We start from the raw sequence: 14,337 nt of genomic DNA, 5'->3' as shown, positions 1-14,337 counted from the left end.
ATGCTTTCTACCACAAGTTAATTCTTCAAGTGATGTTACTTTATTTCAAAACAAAACAGGATGAGGCAATTATTATTACTGCATGATGGGAGCTGATGATAAGTTCTTTGTAACTGCCTCCTTTGCAACAGCTCTCTTGCCATCCTGTTCTCTGTGTTAGTAAGGGGGCTGTTTCTCCCCAGCTGTGAGGTTCCAAGTAAGATGACATTAGTTAGTGAGAATGTGTTTGGTTGTTTATGCAAAATCAATTTTGTACTTAAATTTTAGCTCTGCTGACCATAAGCAGCAGGTTTAAGCATTTTTTAATGAAAACTTAATCTCTTCTATGTGTGAATTGTAACATTTAATCTCCATTTAAATACTATCAAGTAGGACCTTCATTTCCATTTGCAAATCCTCAATCACTTGAAACTTTAATTCTATCATGTCCCACCTCTCCCATTTTAGACCTAGGTCAAATATCTTAATAAAGAGTATGCTTTAATCTACAAACTTACATGATTTAAAAATGAAATAATGTATTATGGGTTACTTCCTGTAAGTAAATTATATATATTTCTTAGTCAAACAAAAAATATTTTCATAAATAGTCCCAACAAAACCAAAGTTTTCTGTAAGTAAATATCTCCAGCAGCTCCAGAGCATAGGGATTCCTCCTGACCAGTGGCTGGAAACCAGACCAGAATAGCCCAGAATCATGGCTAGATATTTTTTTAATATTTCCAAGGATGGAGACTCCACAACCTTCTTGGGCAAACTGTGAGTGTTTGGTTACATTCACAGCAGAAAAGTATTTCTTGAAATTCAGATGGAACCTCCTGTGCTTTAGTTTGTACCCATTGCCTCTGGTCCTGTCCCTGGATAACAGTGAAAAAAAGCCTGCCTCTGCTCTGTTTGCACTGTTCCTTCACATATTTATGTGCATTGATTATATTCCTGAGCCTTCTCTAGGCTGAACAGTCCCAGCTCTCTCAACCTTTCCTCATATGAGAGATGCTCTAGGTCCTTAGACATCATTGGCCTTTTTTGGACTCTCTCCAGTATGTCCATATCTTCCTTATACTGTGGAAACCAGAACTGGAAACAGAATATCCACTTGTGGCCTCCCCAGTGCTGAATAAAAGGGAAGGATCACTTTCATCAGGCTGCTGCCAATATTCTGTCTAATGCAGCTGAGGATACCATCAGCCTTCTTTGCAGTCAGGGCACATTGCTGGGTCCTGTTCAACCTGGTGTGCCCCAGGACTCTGACATCCTTTTCTGCTGAGCTGCTTTCCAGCTGGGTGGTTCAAGCCTATATTGGGGTGTGGATTTGTTCCTCCCAAGGTGCAGGACTTTGTACTTTACCCTTGTTGAACTTCATGACACTCCTGTCAGCCCATTTCTCCAAACTGTTGAGGTGCCTCTGCATGGACACACAACCCTCTGGTGTATCAGCCAGTCCTTCCCATTATTAACCAACTTTCTTTGGCCCTTCTTCCCTTTGTTGCTCAAGGGACTCTTCCAAACAGACCCCTGAAGAGGCCCAAGTCTGCTCTCCTGAAGCCCATGGTTATGAGCTTGCATTTCACCCTCCTCCCTGCCCTTCAGCTCATGAACTCCACCATCTCATGGTCTTTCTTTTGACTTTCACGTGCCAAATGAGACCCTCCTTGTTGGTGGGTATGAGATACAGTAGACCACATCTTCTTATTGGCTCTTCTGTTACATGGAGGAGAAGGTTATCATCTGTGCACTCCTGGTTTGCTTATGTCCTGTTGCATTGTCCCTCCAACAGACTAGTGTGGTTAAAGTCTCCCATGAGGACCAGGGCCTGCAAACCTAAGGCTGTTCCTATCTGTCTGTAGAAGGCCTTATCTACTTGTTCTTGGTTGGGTGATCTACAGAGGACACCACTATAATGTCCCCTTTGCCTGTCCTCCCTTAAATCCTAAATAATAAACTCTCCATCAGCTCCTCTTCTATCCCCTCACAGAACTCCATGCATTCCAGCTGGTCTTTCACACACATGGCAACTCCCCATCCTTGTCTTTCCTTTCTCTCCTTTCCAAAGAGTCTGTATCCTCCCACTGGAACACTCAAGTCATGGGAGCCATTCCACCATGTCTCCATGATCTAGTCTTTCTGTTTTTAATAGAAATATGCCAAATAGATATAAGAAACTGCTGCAGAGTCAAGTACAGAGGAATTAAAATGCATGTAAGTCTAACGGAGGGAAGTAAGTGTTAATAAAATGTAGCTTTCTATATGATTTTTTTTGGTGTGAGTTTGAGGTATGCGCTGTGGTTTAACCTGGCAGACAGCTAAAACCACCATACACCCATTCACTCAACCCCTGACCCCAATGGGATGGGGAAGAGAATTGAAAAGGAAAATAATTGAAAACCAAAGAGAGTAAAACTCGGGGGTTGAGAAAGGCAGTTTAATAAGACAGTAAAGGAATATAATAATAGGATATAAAAAACAAGTGATGCACTGCACAATTTCTCATCATCTGAAACCAATGCTCAGCTAGTTTCTGAGCCACAATTCCATCTCCCAGCTAGCTTCCCTGGTCATAGATGGAGCATGACATTACATGGTGTGGGATATCTGTTTGGCCAGTTGGGTCAGCTTTCCTGGCTGTGTCCCCTTGCAATTCCTGGTGCACCCCCAGACTACTCGCTGGTGGGGTGATGTCAAAGGCCTTGGCCCTTTATAAGCAATGCTCAGCAATAACAAAAGCAACTCTGTGTTATCAAAACTGTTTTCAGCACAAATCCAAAACATAGCCCCATACTACCTACTATGAACTCTGTCCCAGCCAAACTCAGCACAGCCCCTTTGGTCATGCACTAAAAAGAATGTTAAAATAGGAGTTATGTTTAATCAGTAGTAATTCTGTAGTTATTTTAGATTCCTTACTTCTATTTAATCATCTCAAGAAATAAGGCCATGACATTATGAAGTGCTTGTTGATGCAACTTACGGTTTTGTTTATGGATTTTTTTTCAGTATGCTTGTGAATTTTGAAGTGAGTGTTTTACTGAAGGTTAGACATTAAACTGGGGGACAGTCAGGCATAGAACTCAGGGATCATCTTACCATGCTTCATCTTTTTGTTTTTTTCATTATATTCCCTTTTCTCGTAAACAAGTGTAGCGTAGGTGTTTCCTCTACAAATTACACTTAAGGTAAAATTTGACCTTTAGTTAGTTGCTTTTCTATGACATTGCTTCTGAGAGTAAATTCTGAAAATGCTAATGTGTGTAAATTCTAATTCTTAGGCCAGTTTCTTTTGAGGCAGATTGCTTTGAATAATGAGGTGATGCAGCAATCAGAAGGTGAAACAGCCTGCCCAGTTCAAAGTGAAGAGACCGTGAGTGATGAAGAGGATGTAGAATTCCAGTTCTCAAATTTGATGGACCGGCTTGGAGCTAAAAAGGTTTTGGATGAGTGAGTCTTCACAGCAATACTAATGGATTGTATGATCTTTAATGATTCAGCTCTGGATTTGATTTCAGTGGAATCCAAGATGAACTAAGGCTGCTCAATAACACAGTGATTCTTTAAATATTAATTTTCCTGGTTGTCAGAGCTGATAAAGTGCCATTCAATCAAAATTCCAAGGCATATGAAACATGTGTTTGTGCCATACAAAAGCTACACAGTTAACCCACTGACGTACCACGGGTTTTGAAGAGATAATTACTAGCATATAATCCACAGATGCCACTGACTTTCAATTAAACAATGCATGATGACTGCTTTTTAGGCGAGGGCTGTGCTTAAAGTGCACCAGTTAACCATAAGAAAGACTGTTTTATCCGCTTTTTCTGCTTTGTCTTCCCTCCATGCATAATTGCATATTGTGATTGCTCTGATAACACTACCTCTTCAGGGACTGTGATGACTCACTCTGAAACAGAGAATGCAAAAACTGCTCTAAGAGCATCTTTGTGTGTTGGCCTGACATTCGTTGGTCAATGACAATGAATGTTCCAGATCAATAAAGGCACTGGGCAAAAATGGGAGAGAATCTGGTCAGAGAATAGGAATCTTTAAGAAATGCATCAGTGGTCCTTACCATGAAATTAAAGTGTTCGTCAGTTCTTCTCTTCACCTGGCTGCCTGCTCCAGGAAAGAGTTGATTATCAGTCATCTTGAAAGCCTTTCATTATGGAGACATTTTTATCACCCACTTTTTGTCTCCTTATCTTCATTTTGTACTTTAAATATAGTACTCTTTGCTGGCTAGGTTCAGGCTTACAACGTGCGTGGAAGAGAATGAGTCAGGAAGAAACAAACAAAAGAGGTTGTTCAGGAGAATTTTGGCAATGTATTAAAAAAACCCATTATAATTTGCAGTAGAACATCTTTTTTTTTGTTTTCTTTTTTTCTTTTCTTCCAGTATCTGTTGAACAGATTTGGAAGTAAAACATTCTCTTGGTAAATCTTTACATAAAAAATTTCAAGATGTCATATTCTGATTTTTGTAGCAATCCCACTGTGGAATTAAAATGGGTTGAAAATGAAAGAAGACAGTACAAGTGCAATTTGTTAACTTGTCTAAGTAACTTAGCAGACCAAGTCTCATTAATTTCTCATGAGAAATGTTTTTTTCATTAAATTTCCCACTGCCCCTTCCCCAGTAGATTAGTGGGAACTTCTGATAGAGGTGATGGCGTGGTACAGTGTATTTCATCCATCTCCTTTGTTATCCATTCCTGTTTAGATGAAGTGTCTGGCAAGGCACCTGCTAAACAAACAGTTCCTATGACACTTTTTTTAAATAAGTGCAATTTTCATCATTTCCCACCCACCTCATCCTTTTCAGATCTGATGCTGCTTAAGTAGCCCTTGTTTTTAATAAGCCTTGTGTTCTGACTAGTGATGCTCTGAAGCCTGTGTCTACTAGGATGCTGTGAACATTCACAGCAGTTTGAGAAATGTTCTCTCTTAACAAATCCTTTATGATCTCTTATTTCAGGGACAGTGATGTGAAGCAACTTTGGTTGCAGCTGAGAAAAGATGAACCTCATTTACTTTCCAATTTTGAAGAATTCCTGGTCAGAATTTTTTCCCAGCTCCAAGAAGCAGATAATGAAAAGAACAAGTTGGAATGTGCTCTAAAAAAGTTAGTACTTCTCTTTGTTAGACTGTTTGTGTAGTTCTACAGCTATCTTACTTATTATTTGAAGTTTTGAAATAAACAAGATATTTGAGTGAAGATTTGAGGACTGTAATCAAAAGAGCTGCTGTAATGTAAAATTTTATTAGACATGAAAAGTGCTAGTAAAATTATATATAATGCAGAATTGGCTGAAATTAGCTTTTCTCTTCCAGTTAACAGATTTTGTTGAGATTCTTTTGCATTGCAGTTTTAAGACAATATTAACCAATTCATTTCTAGTTAATCAGACTGATTCCAGAGCAGACAGATTCACCAGTAATCCGTTAAACTGTCTGTTTGCTTTGCAAGCATTGCTTGAAGAAGAGCTGTAAATCTGGATAAATCTGTAAAACTGGATTAATTTGACAGACAAGTGAGAGGATTAAGATGTTAAAGCAGCACAAAGCACTGATACCAGTGAAAATGTAAGTTAACAAAAATATATAGACCAAACATATGAAATATGCTAAGCAATATTTATTGGGTTTATATAGAGAAACATAAATGATATCTGTACATATAAAAACAAATATATAAAATGTGTATATACCCCCAAATATATAAGAACTAAAAATTAATAGATCATCCTTTGCTAGAACAGGCTGCCCAGAGAGGTGGTGGATGTCCTGTCCCTGGAGGTGTTCAAGGCCAGGTTGGATGGGGCCCTGGGCAACCCTGTGTAGATCCAGGCCTGGAGGTTGGTGGCCCTGCCTGTGGCAGGGGGGTTGGAACTCTGTGATCCTTGGGGTCCCTTCCAACCCATGCCATTCTATGATTCCATGATTCTATGATCTTTTAATATATAGATATCTAGAGGGGAAAAAATTGTGATGCTAAATCTAAATAGTATGCAAAACGATGCTTATAGTTGAAGTTCCCCTGTATTTTTATTACAAAGTGTCACTTCTGAATACCAAATTCTTACAGATTGAGTAATAAATGGTTTCTGAAGAATGAGAAAACTAAAAACATATGGTCATTAAAGACAATAGGTTTATAATGATAGCAGCATTTTCATCTAAGACTACAAGTGTGCCTTCAGAGAGCTAGTCATTTGGAACAGCACAGAGACAGTTGTGCTGTGTGTTTTAGACTAGCGATTATTAACAGCCATGTGTGGTGAGGGCTTTGTTATGTGAGTTTGGTGGGGTTTCTTTGTCAGACTCTTGGCAATGTTTTTTTGGGAACTGAATGAGTAAGTTTTTCTGTTTAATAGCTGTGATGAGCACAGAGGTGCATAGAGAATACATTAGCTTTACCTGACATTTCCAGCTGACATGGAATCTCTATTTTAAAATGCATTGGATTTTTATGCCTTTATAGTAAAAACAGGTTTCAGCTAAATTCTTCTTCCTGTTGCTCCTGATAACACCTCTAATTTCAGTACACAGATTGTTTTGTTTGTAATCAACATCTGGAAGGAGTCAGAACTATCAGAGGAGTAATATTGTCTTTGGTAACAGTGGGCATGGGTAACCTCTTCTGTTTTGAACTATGTACAAGTAACAGCAAAGCTCAAGACAAAGCTGGGGGGGGGAATACTTTTTCTTATACTCACATATTTATTAGCACTAAGATGCATGCGTCTACATAGACTGGCCAGAATTTATGGTGGGGTCACAGAAGATAAGGGATGCTGCTTACTGAGGTCTTACAATGTCTTCTGGGTTCTTCTTGACTGGCGATAATAGTACCCTTTGGAAGCTGAGAATGAATGTCATCTTTCATCTTTTCTTCCTGACTCATCTCTGTTGGTCATTAGGCAATAATGCAGTCTACTACTCAGCCTTTTGTCTCATTTCCTGGATGTAGGCTGTGTTTTTGCCTTAAGTTGTTCCATATTTTACTAAGCTGGATGCCCCAAGAAGCTTCATGTGAATGCACTGGGATCTTTATGCCTTGCTAATCTATGCTGTCAATCCATGGCATTCTTCTGTACCTGTGTTTTCATCTTTTCTTCTGGAGCTTTCATATTTTCACTCATGAGCCTGAAACCTCCGGTCTAAGAGACACATGCGTTTCCTCCTGTCCTGGTTCAGTAGATATAGTTCCCATTGTACGTCCAGCCACTAGTGAAGCTGAATGTACATTCTCAGGACACACACATGCAGATACAACATACCTGAGGAGACTGTGGCCACTGATAGTAATTAGAAAGCAGTGTCTCTGCTGGCACCCACCTAAACACAGGCAGTATTCACACAAACATGAAGGATGACAGCCTGATTCTGTTTCTTCCATCTAGTTTCTCAGGAGTGAATTTTATTAATGAAAACATAACCACATGCAGCCCTTCCCCACACATTCTTTATTCAGAAACAGCCGTGTATTCATAGATCCTTTGCATATTAGTGTGGACTTCAGTCTACTTAATGTTTCTGCTTGCACCCTGGCCCCCTTAGCCATTCTTTCACTCAAACCTTGGGTCTCTCCAGATGTGGGTCTTTCTCTTCTTACTGGCTAGTTCAGCTGGATTGAAGTTTGCTCACTCATTAACAGTCACAGATCCTTCAGTTAGAAGAACAAATTTCTTTAGGTCTATTTAATGCCCGTGCCAATACTCTAGTCCTTTTACCTCTAATCATCAGCTTAGACCTTGAGTTTTTACAGATATCCTCTGTGCTGGCTAGTCCAGCTTGAAGTATGCTAATGAGTAGCAGCCACAGCGAATAGACATTGAGTTCACACACATAGAAACAAGATGTAATAAGAAGATAGCATAGTCTTGGAACAGGCTGCCCCAGGAGGTGATGGAATCACCATCCCTTGGATTGTTCAAAAAACAGGTATAGGTGGCCCTTAGGGAGATGGTTTAGAGGTTGTGGTGGTGTAGTACTGATGGCTGAATTTAATGATCTGGAAGATCTTTTCCAGCCTTGATGATTCTATGATTGTATATTTGTAGATTTTAAGGCAAAATGAAAATATGAGGTTTGAACCTTCTCCTTTTAAAAATAGGAATTTGCCTCTTTATTTCTTTTAAATAAACTGAGAGATTTTTACTACAGTAATGTATCAAACCAAATGCTGTACATAGATCTGGTCTGGTGCTGGAATCACCAATAGCTACACTGCATGCTCAAAGCGTGCACTAGTAGCTCCACACATTCATTAATTTTGCTTTTGACATCTACTGATGACAACTGACAAGGAAAAGGCTGAGGTTCTCAACAACTATTTTGCCTCAGTCTTCACTGGTAACCACTCTCCTCGCTGCTCTCAAGTTGATGGCCCACAAGATGACAACCAGGGAGACAGAGTCCCTCCCACTGTAAGTGAAGATAAAGGTTCGTGACCAGCTAAGGAACCTGAATGTACACAAGCCCATGGGACCTAATGAGATGCATCCCAGAGTCCTGAAGAAATTGGCTGGTGTTGTTGCCAAGCCACTCTCCATGATATTTGAAAAGTCATGGCAGTCAGGTGTAGTACCTAGTGACTGGAAGAGAGGAAACCTCACAGCTGTTTTTAAAATGGGTAGGAAGGAGGACCGTGAGAACTACTGACCTGTTAGCCTCACCTCTGTGCCTGGGAAGATCATGGAACAGATCCTCCTAGAAGCTGTGCTGAAGCATGTGGAGGACAGGGAGGTGATTTGGAGACAGCTTTACTGGGGCAAGTCCTGCCTGACCAATCTAGTGGCTTTCTACAGTAGAGTAACTGCATCAGTGGACAAGGGAAGAGCTATGGATATCATCTCTCTGTGTTTCTGCCAGGCCTTTGACACAGCCCCCACAACATCCTTCTCTCTAAACTGGAGAGATACGGATTTGATGGGTGGACTGTTCAGTGGATAAGGAATTACTGTATGGTTGCATCCTGAAGGTCGTGGTCAATGGCTTGATGTTCAGATGGAAGATAGTGACCAGCAGCGTTCCTCAAGGGTTTGTACTCAGACCAGTGCTGTTTAATATCCATTAATGAGACTGAAAGTGGGATTGAGTGCCCCCTCAGCAAGTTTGGTGATGACACCAAGTCGAGTGGTGAGGTTACTGTGCCAGAGGGACAGGGTGCCATCCAGAGGGATCTGGACAGGCTGGGGAAGTGGGCTCAGGTGAACCTCATGAGGTTCAACAAAGCCAAGTGCAGGATCCTGCAGCTGGGTTGGACAATCCCCATTATCAATACAAGTTAGGAGATGACATGCTGGAAAGCAGCCCTGAGGAAAAGGACTTGGGGGTACTTGTGGATGAGAAGCTGGACATGAGCCACCAATGTGCATCTGCGGCCAACTGCATCCTGGGCAGCATCAAACGAAGTGTGGCCAGCAGATGGAGAGAGGTGATTCTGCCCCTCTGCTCTGGTGACACCTCATATGAAATAGTTTGTCCAGCTTTGGAGCCCTCAACAGAAGAAGGACATGGACCTGTTGGAGCGTGTCCAGAGGAGGGCCACAAAAATAATAAAAAGGCCAGAGCACCGCTCCTGTGAAAAAAGGCTGAGAGAGCTGGGCTTGTTCAGCTTGGAGAAGAGAAGGCTTGGGGGGGAAACCTTGTAGGAAGTGACATTCCAAGACCTGAAAGGTGCCTATAAGAAAGCTGGGGAAGAACTGTTCACGAGTGCATGTATCAATAGGATAGAGGGGTAATGGTTTTGAACTAGAAAAGGGGAGATTTAGATTGGATATTAGGAAGTTCATCAATATGAGGGTTTTAGATCAGTGGAACAAATTACCCAGAGAGAGGTAGTGGAGACCCCATCCTTGGAGATACTCAAGGTCAGAATTGATGAAGCTTTGAGTGACCATATCTAGTGAAGATGTCCCTGCTTACTGCGGGGTGCTTGGACTAGATGACCTTTAAAGGTCCTTTCCAACCTAATGCATTCTATGATTCTACAAAGTGGAAACAATTTTTGTTTACCAGTGTAAGTTAGTTTTCCTTGGGTTTTTTGGTATTTCTATTTAAGTGTTTAATTTAAAATTAGATGATTTCTTAAATTTAGCAGTGGTGTTTTTTTAAATAATAGGGTGATGTATTGAGTGAGAAAAAACCAGTAGATGAACTTCACTGTAGATATATGTAAGGAAGATAAAATAATTAAATCATGCTTATGTGATGCTGAGCTTAGAATGGGCGGTTGAAACTTTGGAGAAAGCTCTTCAGGTCATTGCAGAGAGCCTCTTGAAATCTTCAGTTCAGGGTGCAATGGCAGCCAAAAACCCCCATTAAAATTTCTGTTCAGGAAGGGTACTGAGAAATGACAAAGCATGATTTTACCACTACATAGCATCCATGTCTTGATTACTGAGTGAAGTTCTGGTCTCAGCAACACAGAAAGACTGTAGTGGAATGAAGAAAGGTACAGAGAATGGCAACTTGGTGGTTCAAAAATATGGAAAAGTTATTCTGAGAGAGCTATTTTTAAAAAAAATTGTCTCTTTGGTAAGGAGGTAAAGGCTGGAGTGGGATTTGATAGACCTTTACAAAACTGTAAGAGCACTGACTAGGCTGAATAAGGAACTGTTGTTCTAGCAGTAGAACAGGATTTTGCTGAAATTATACTATTATGCACTGAATAAAACTGGATGGTGTGATCCCAGGCAAGGAATAGCAGTTTTAAGAAAAACATTTTGTGTTTTTCACATAAGTAGACTTATAGGAAATAAGCTTAAAACAAATGAGGAGACCTTTTTCTTCTAATACCAGATAAAGTCTTCAACTGCCATTCGCTCTGTCTGCTTCCGTGCTTTGCACTTGAAAGACAAACCTACTAAAAGGGTGGACTGCATTTAGAACAACAGAATTCTGAACAGAGAAGACATGTAAAGGGGAAGGGAAGGATGAACTGACTTCTCATGGGCTTAGCATGGGACAGTGTTGGAGTCCACCTTCGCTGGAAGAAGAGGAGAATCAGCATCTCAGTGCACAACATGTGCAAATTACTGTAATTTTTAAGGGGAAAGAAGACCCTTTACAACAAACTGCAAGAGCAGCAATTGTAAAACCCAAACAATTTACATGAATGGGCAGAAATTAAAGCCTTCTGAGGGCATTGATCCTGAACTCCCCATCTGAACTTAGTGATCTCACATCACATTCCACTTTGCTTAATGTGCTCGACAACAGCACCATCTCCCTTTTGTCTCTATCTCTGTTTAATCCCCAGCATTACTGGAAAGAGAAAGATCACATTATAAATATTGCTGAAATTATACAATTATGTGCCGAGTAAAAGTGGATGGTGTCATCCCAGACAGGGAATAGAGATTTTAAGAAAAACATTTTGTGTTTTTCACATAACAGTGATATGCCCTTATGGCTTTAATTTTTTTCCTCTAACTCTGTGTGAGGAGTATATGTCAACTAATGTATTGGATTAATTTTTGTGCTGCTTATTTGTTAACATTACTTATAAATGTGTTACACTTTTGGTTATAACAGGACATTATTTTATATTTCTGTCTTATTTAATTTGAATTAAGAATGGTAAACTGTGAATGCAATGCTTATGATGCATTCAGCCTACAGAAATGGCACGTGCTTATGTGCCAGACCAGCTGAAAAGAATTGCCTCCTGGATGTATTCTTGATGGTGCTGCCATATCCTTTGCTTCTAAACATGTAAGAAGAATGAAATACTTAAATCAAGAGCTTAATAATATGTGACTAAAGTTGTTCTCCCCCTGTCACACAGAAACAAAGAAAATCTTTATGATTCCCATGGAAACACTGACTGCTGTGCGAGGTGTTCTGCCTGTGCAAAGTGACAGGGCTGTTTTTCATTACGTAGTTAATCTAGCCCTAATCAAAGTCACATTTTGCTACATGAATATGCTATTTTTAAATATGATCTTAGCATCTCCTCCATACCTTTCTAGGCAATTGTTCATACTTTGTGAACTTGTGCCATTTTATTCCATTTGTTGTCCAAAGAGCAGGTCCGTTTCCCGCGTGCAATAAGCTGGCTCCCTCACGCACAGAGGGGACGGTGCTTTGATTCAGACCTGGGTACTCAGTGGGCTTCCACAAATCAAGCAGACCCAGAGCCATCTCTTTCATTATATTTATACACAACTGCTACAGGGTAATGCACTCCCAGTTACAATGATTGGCTAGTGATTTATGTGTAAGTACAGTAATTGCTATGTCATCTTCCATCACTGTGTCTGTGCGGAGGAAGGGTCTTCACCTGGGCAAGGGTCTTCTTGACCTGTGGGTGTGGTTTTTAATATTCTAATGAGGACAGCTCACCAGGACTTCAGTTTTCACTGCCAAACTGGCTCTGTGTGTGTATTAGATGTTCTTGGTGTTCCAGGACAGTCAGTTTACAGGTGTTCCTTTGCAAGCACCTAACAACCATCTACATTCATTCTTAACTGTGGAGCCATCATAATACAGAGCCATGGTTACCTTCTAAGAGGATGACAAATATCACATTGACAAGTCCTAATTTCTTACTAAGAATTTTCTTAGTTCTAAGAAAACGAAATTTGAGATCTATAGGGGGAGTAAGACAGCAAAAAAGGGCTTCTAGATTTTCTGGCACTCTCTATTTGAAGCATTGCAGTCACATGAAAAGACCCTTGCCTGGGCTGCTTTTCTCACCTAATCAGAGTTTACAAAAATCTAATCTACATGAATAGTTTTCCTCAAATTAGTGTAGCTTGGTATTTTTTTATTGCTGTTGTGTATCCTGAGAAAATGCCTTCCCTCTTCCTCAATTTTTAACCTGTGACTGAAAATGCAAGTTGGCAATGTTAAGTGTTCTGGTCTTTAAAAAGAGGGCAGAAGCACTTATTTCTGGTGTTTCTCACTTCTCTTTAGCTTAACTAATATTTTTGAAGATTTTTTTAGAATTTGCTGCACTTTAACTGTGAAGGCCTTTAGCAAGTGAAACTGTAAATATGTAGACATAAAATAGTAGATACCCAAGTTACAAAATTAAGGACCTTTTTTTTCCCTGCTTTTTGTTCCTTGTCTTGCTCTTATTGATGTGAATGCCCCAGGAGGTTATGTGTTTTATTTGTAACATGCATTCTGCAGATTGCTCAATGAAGAGCTCTAGCAAGAGAAATGTGGGGGTATATACAGTAGTGTCATATAACCTCTTTACTGATCTCTATTAAAATCTTTCTAGGATGTTCCTTGAGTCTGATACAAAGTGAGTTTGCTTTTCAGTTTCTGGATTAATGAGAATAGAATAGAATAGAATAGAATAGAATAGAATAGAATAGAATAGAATAGAATAGAATAGAATAGAATAGAATAGAATAGAATGGAATCAGAACAAAGCTGTTTTCTTGTTCTCTTTAAATACTTAATTTTTTCTTTCTGCCCAAATTAAAGCATTTGCTCATTGTAATCCTTCATGTATCAAACCATAGTGATATTAATTGCATTATATTATTAGGAAAAGTGAGCTTTATAAGTCCTTTTTCCTACAGTCACACGCACTTGTGCAGAGCACATTTATTTCTGTTCCTCAGCTGGGCTTTTCAAAGTTGTTTCAGCAAAGCTGTTAGGCAGTAAGACAGCTATCAAGAAGAGCTTCCAAGATGTCCATTCTAGCTAAGATGTCTTAGACACGATAGAAGAACCTCATTCAATGCTCTTTAATAGTGAACAATGCCGTTCCAGAGCAAAATAAATGAAGTTGCAATGAAAATACTTTTAACTGGCAATCTTAGTCTCTGGTATTCTTAGTATTGTCACTAGGAAGCTCTTTTCTTTAAACCTAAGATTTAGTGGTTATTAAAACTGCATAATGAACACCTGCTTTATATGGAAACATCAGATATGTAGCTTTATTAGCCTTTGACCAGCTGAAGCTTTCCTTCCATGAGGAAAAATTAAAAAAAAACAGTCTGTGACCTTTCCTGCACAAAAATGACTTTTTTTTCCGGAACCCTAGAACATTATTTGGAGTCTTGTGTTAAGGCAGAAATATGAGTCTGTTCTGGTTTGACCTCAGTGGATAATTAAATACAACACAGCCTCTTGGAAAAAAACCTTATGGGTTGAGATAAAAACAGATTAATAGTATAAAAAAGGAGTAACAATAACAACAGTAATAATATAAAGCAAGTGATGCACAAAAACAATTGCTCACTACCTGTGGGAAAAAACCAACCTTGATGCCCAGCCTGTTTCTAAGCAGTGATCCCAACTCCCCAGTTGTATACAGGGCATGAAGTTACATGGTAGGGAATATCCCTTTGGCCAGGCTGGGCCAGCTGTCCTGGC

The 14,337-nt window shown here is 39.8% G+C and overlaps 1 protein-coding gene across 1 annotated transcript in view; it reads left to right on the top strand.

Annotated features, from left to right (window-relative positions):
• CRACR2A (calcium release activated channel regulator 2A) overlaps positions 1-14,337 on the top strand; it is a gene marked incomplete at both ends in the record, with an annotated part of 54,553 nt that overhangs the window by 5,493 nt on the left and 34,723 nt on the right. Inside the window, 2 exon segments of the mRNA XM_084266997.1 lie at positions 3,267-3,435; positions 4,970-5,116. Coding sequence (XP_084123123.1) covers positions 3,267-3,435; positions 4,970-5,116 — 316 coding nt within the window.

Source organism: Gallinula chloropus, assembly GCF_964237585.1.
Source record: "Gallinula chloropus genome assembly, chromosome: 1".
Classification (NCBI taxonomy): Eukaryota; Metazoa; Chordata; class Aves; order Gruiformes; family Rallidae; genus Gallinula; species Gallinula chloropus.
The sequence above is the reverse complement of the archived record's forward strand: the minus strand, read 5'-3'. Positions and strand labels throughout refer to the sequence as shown.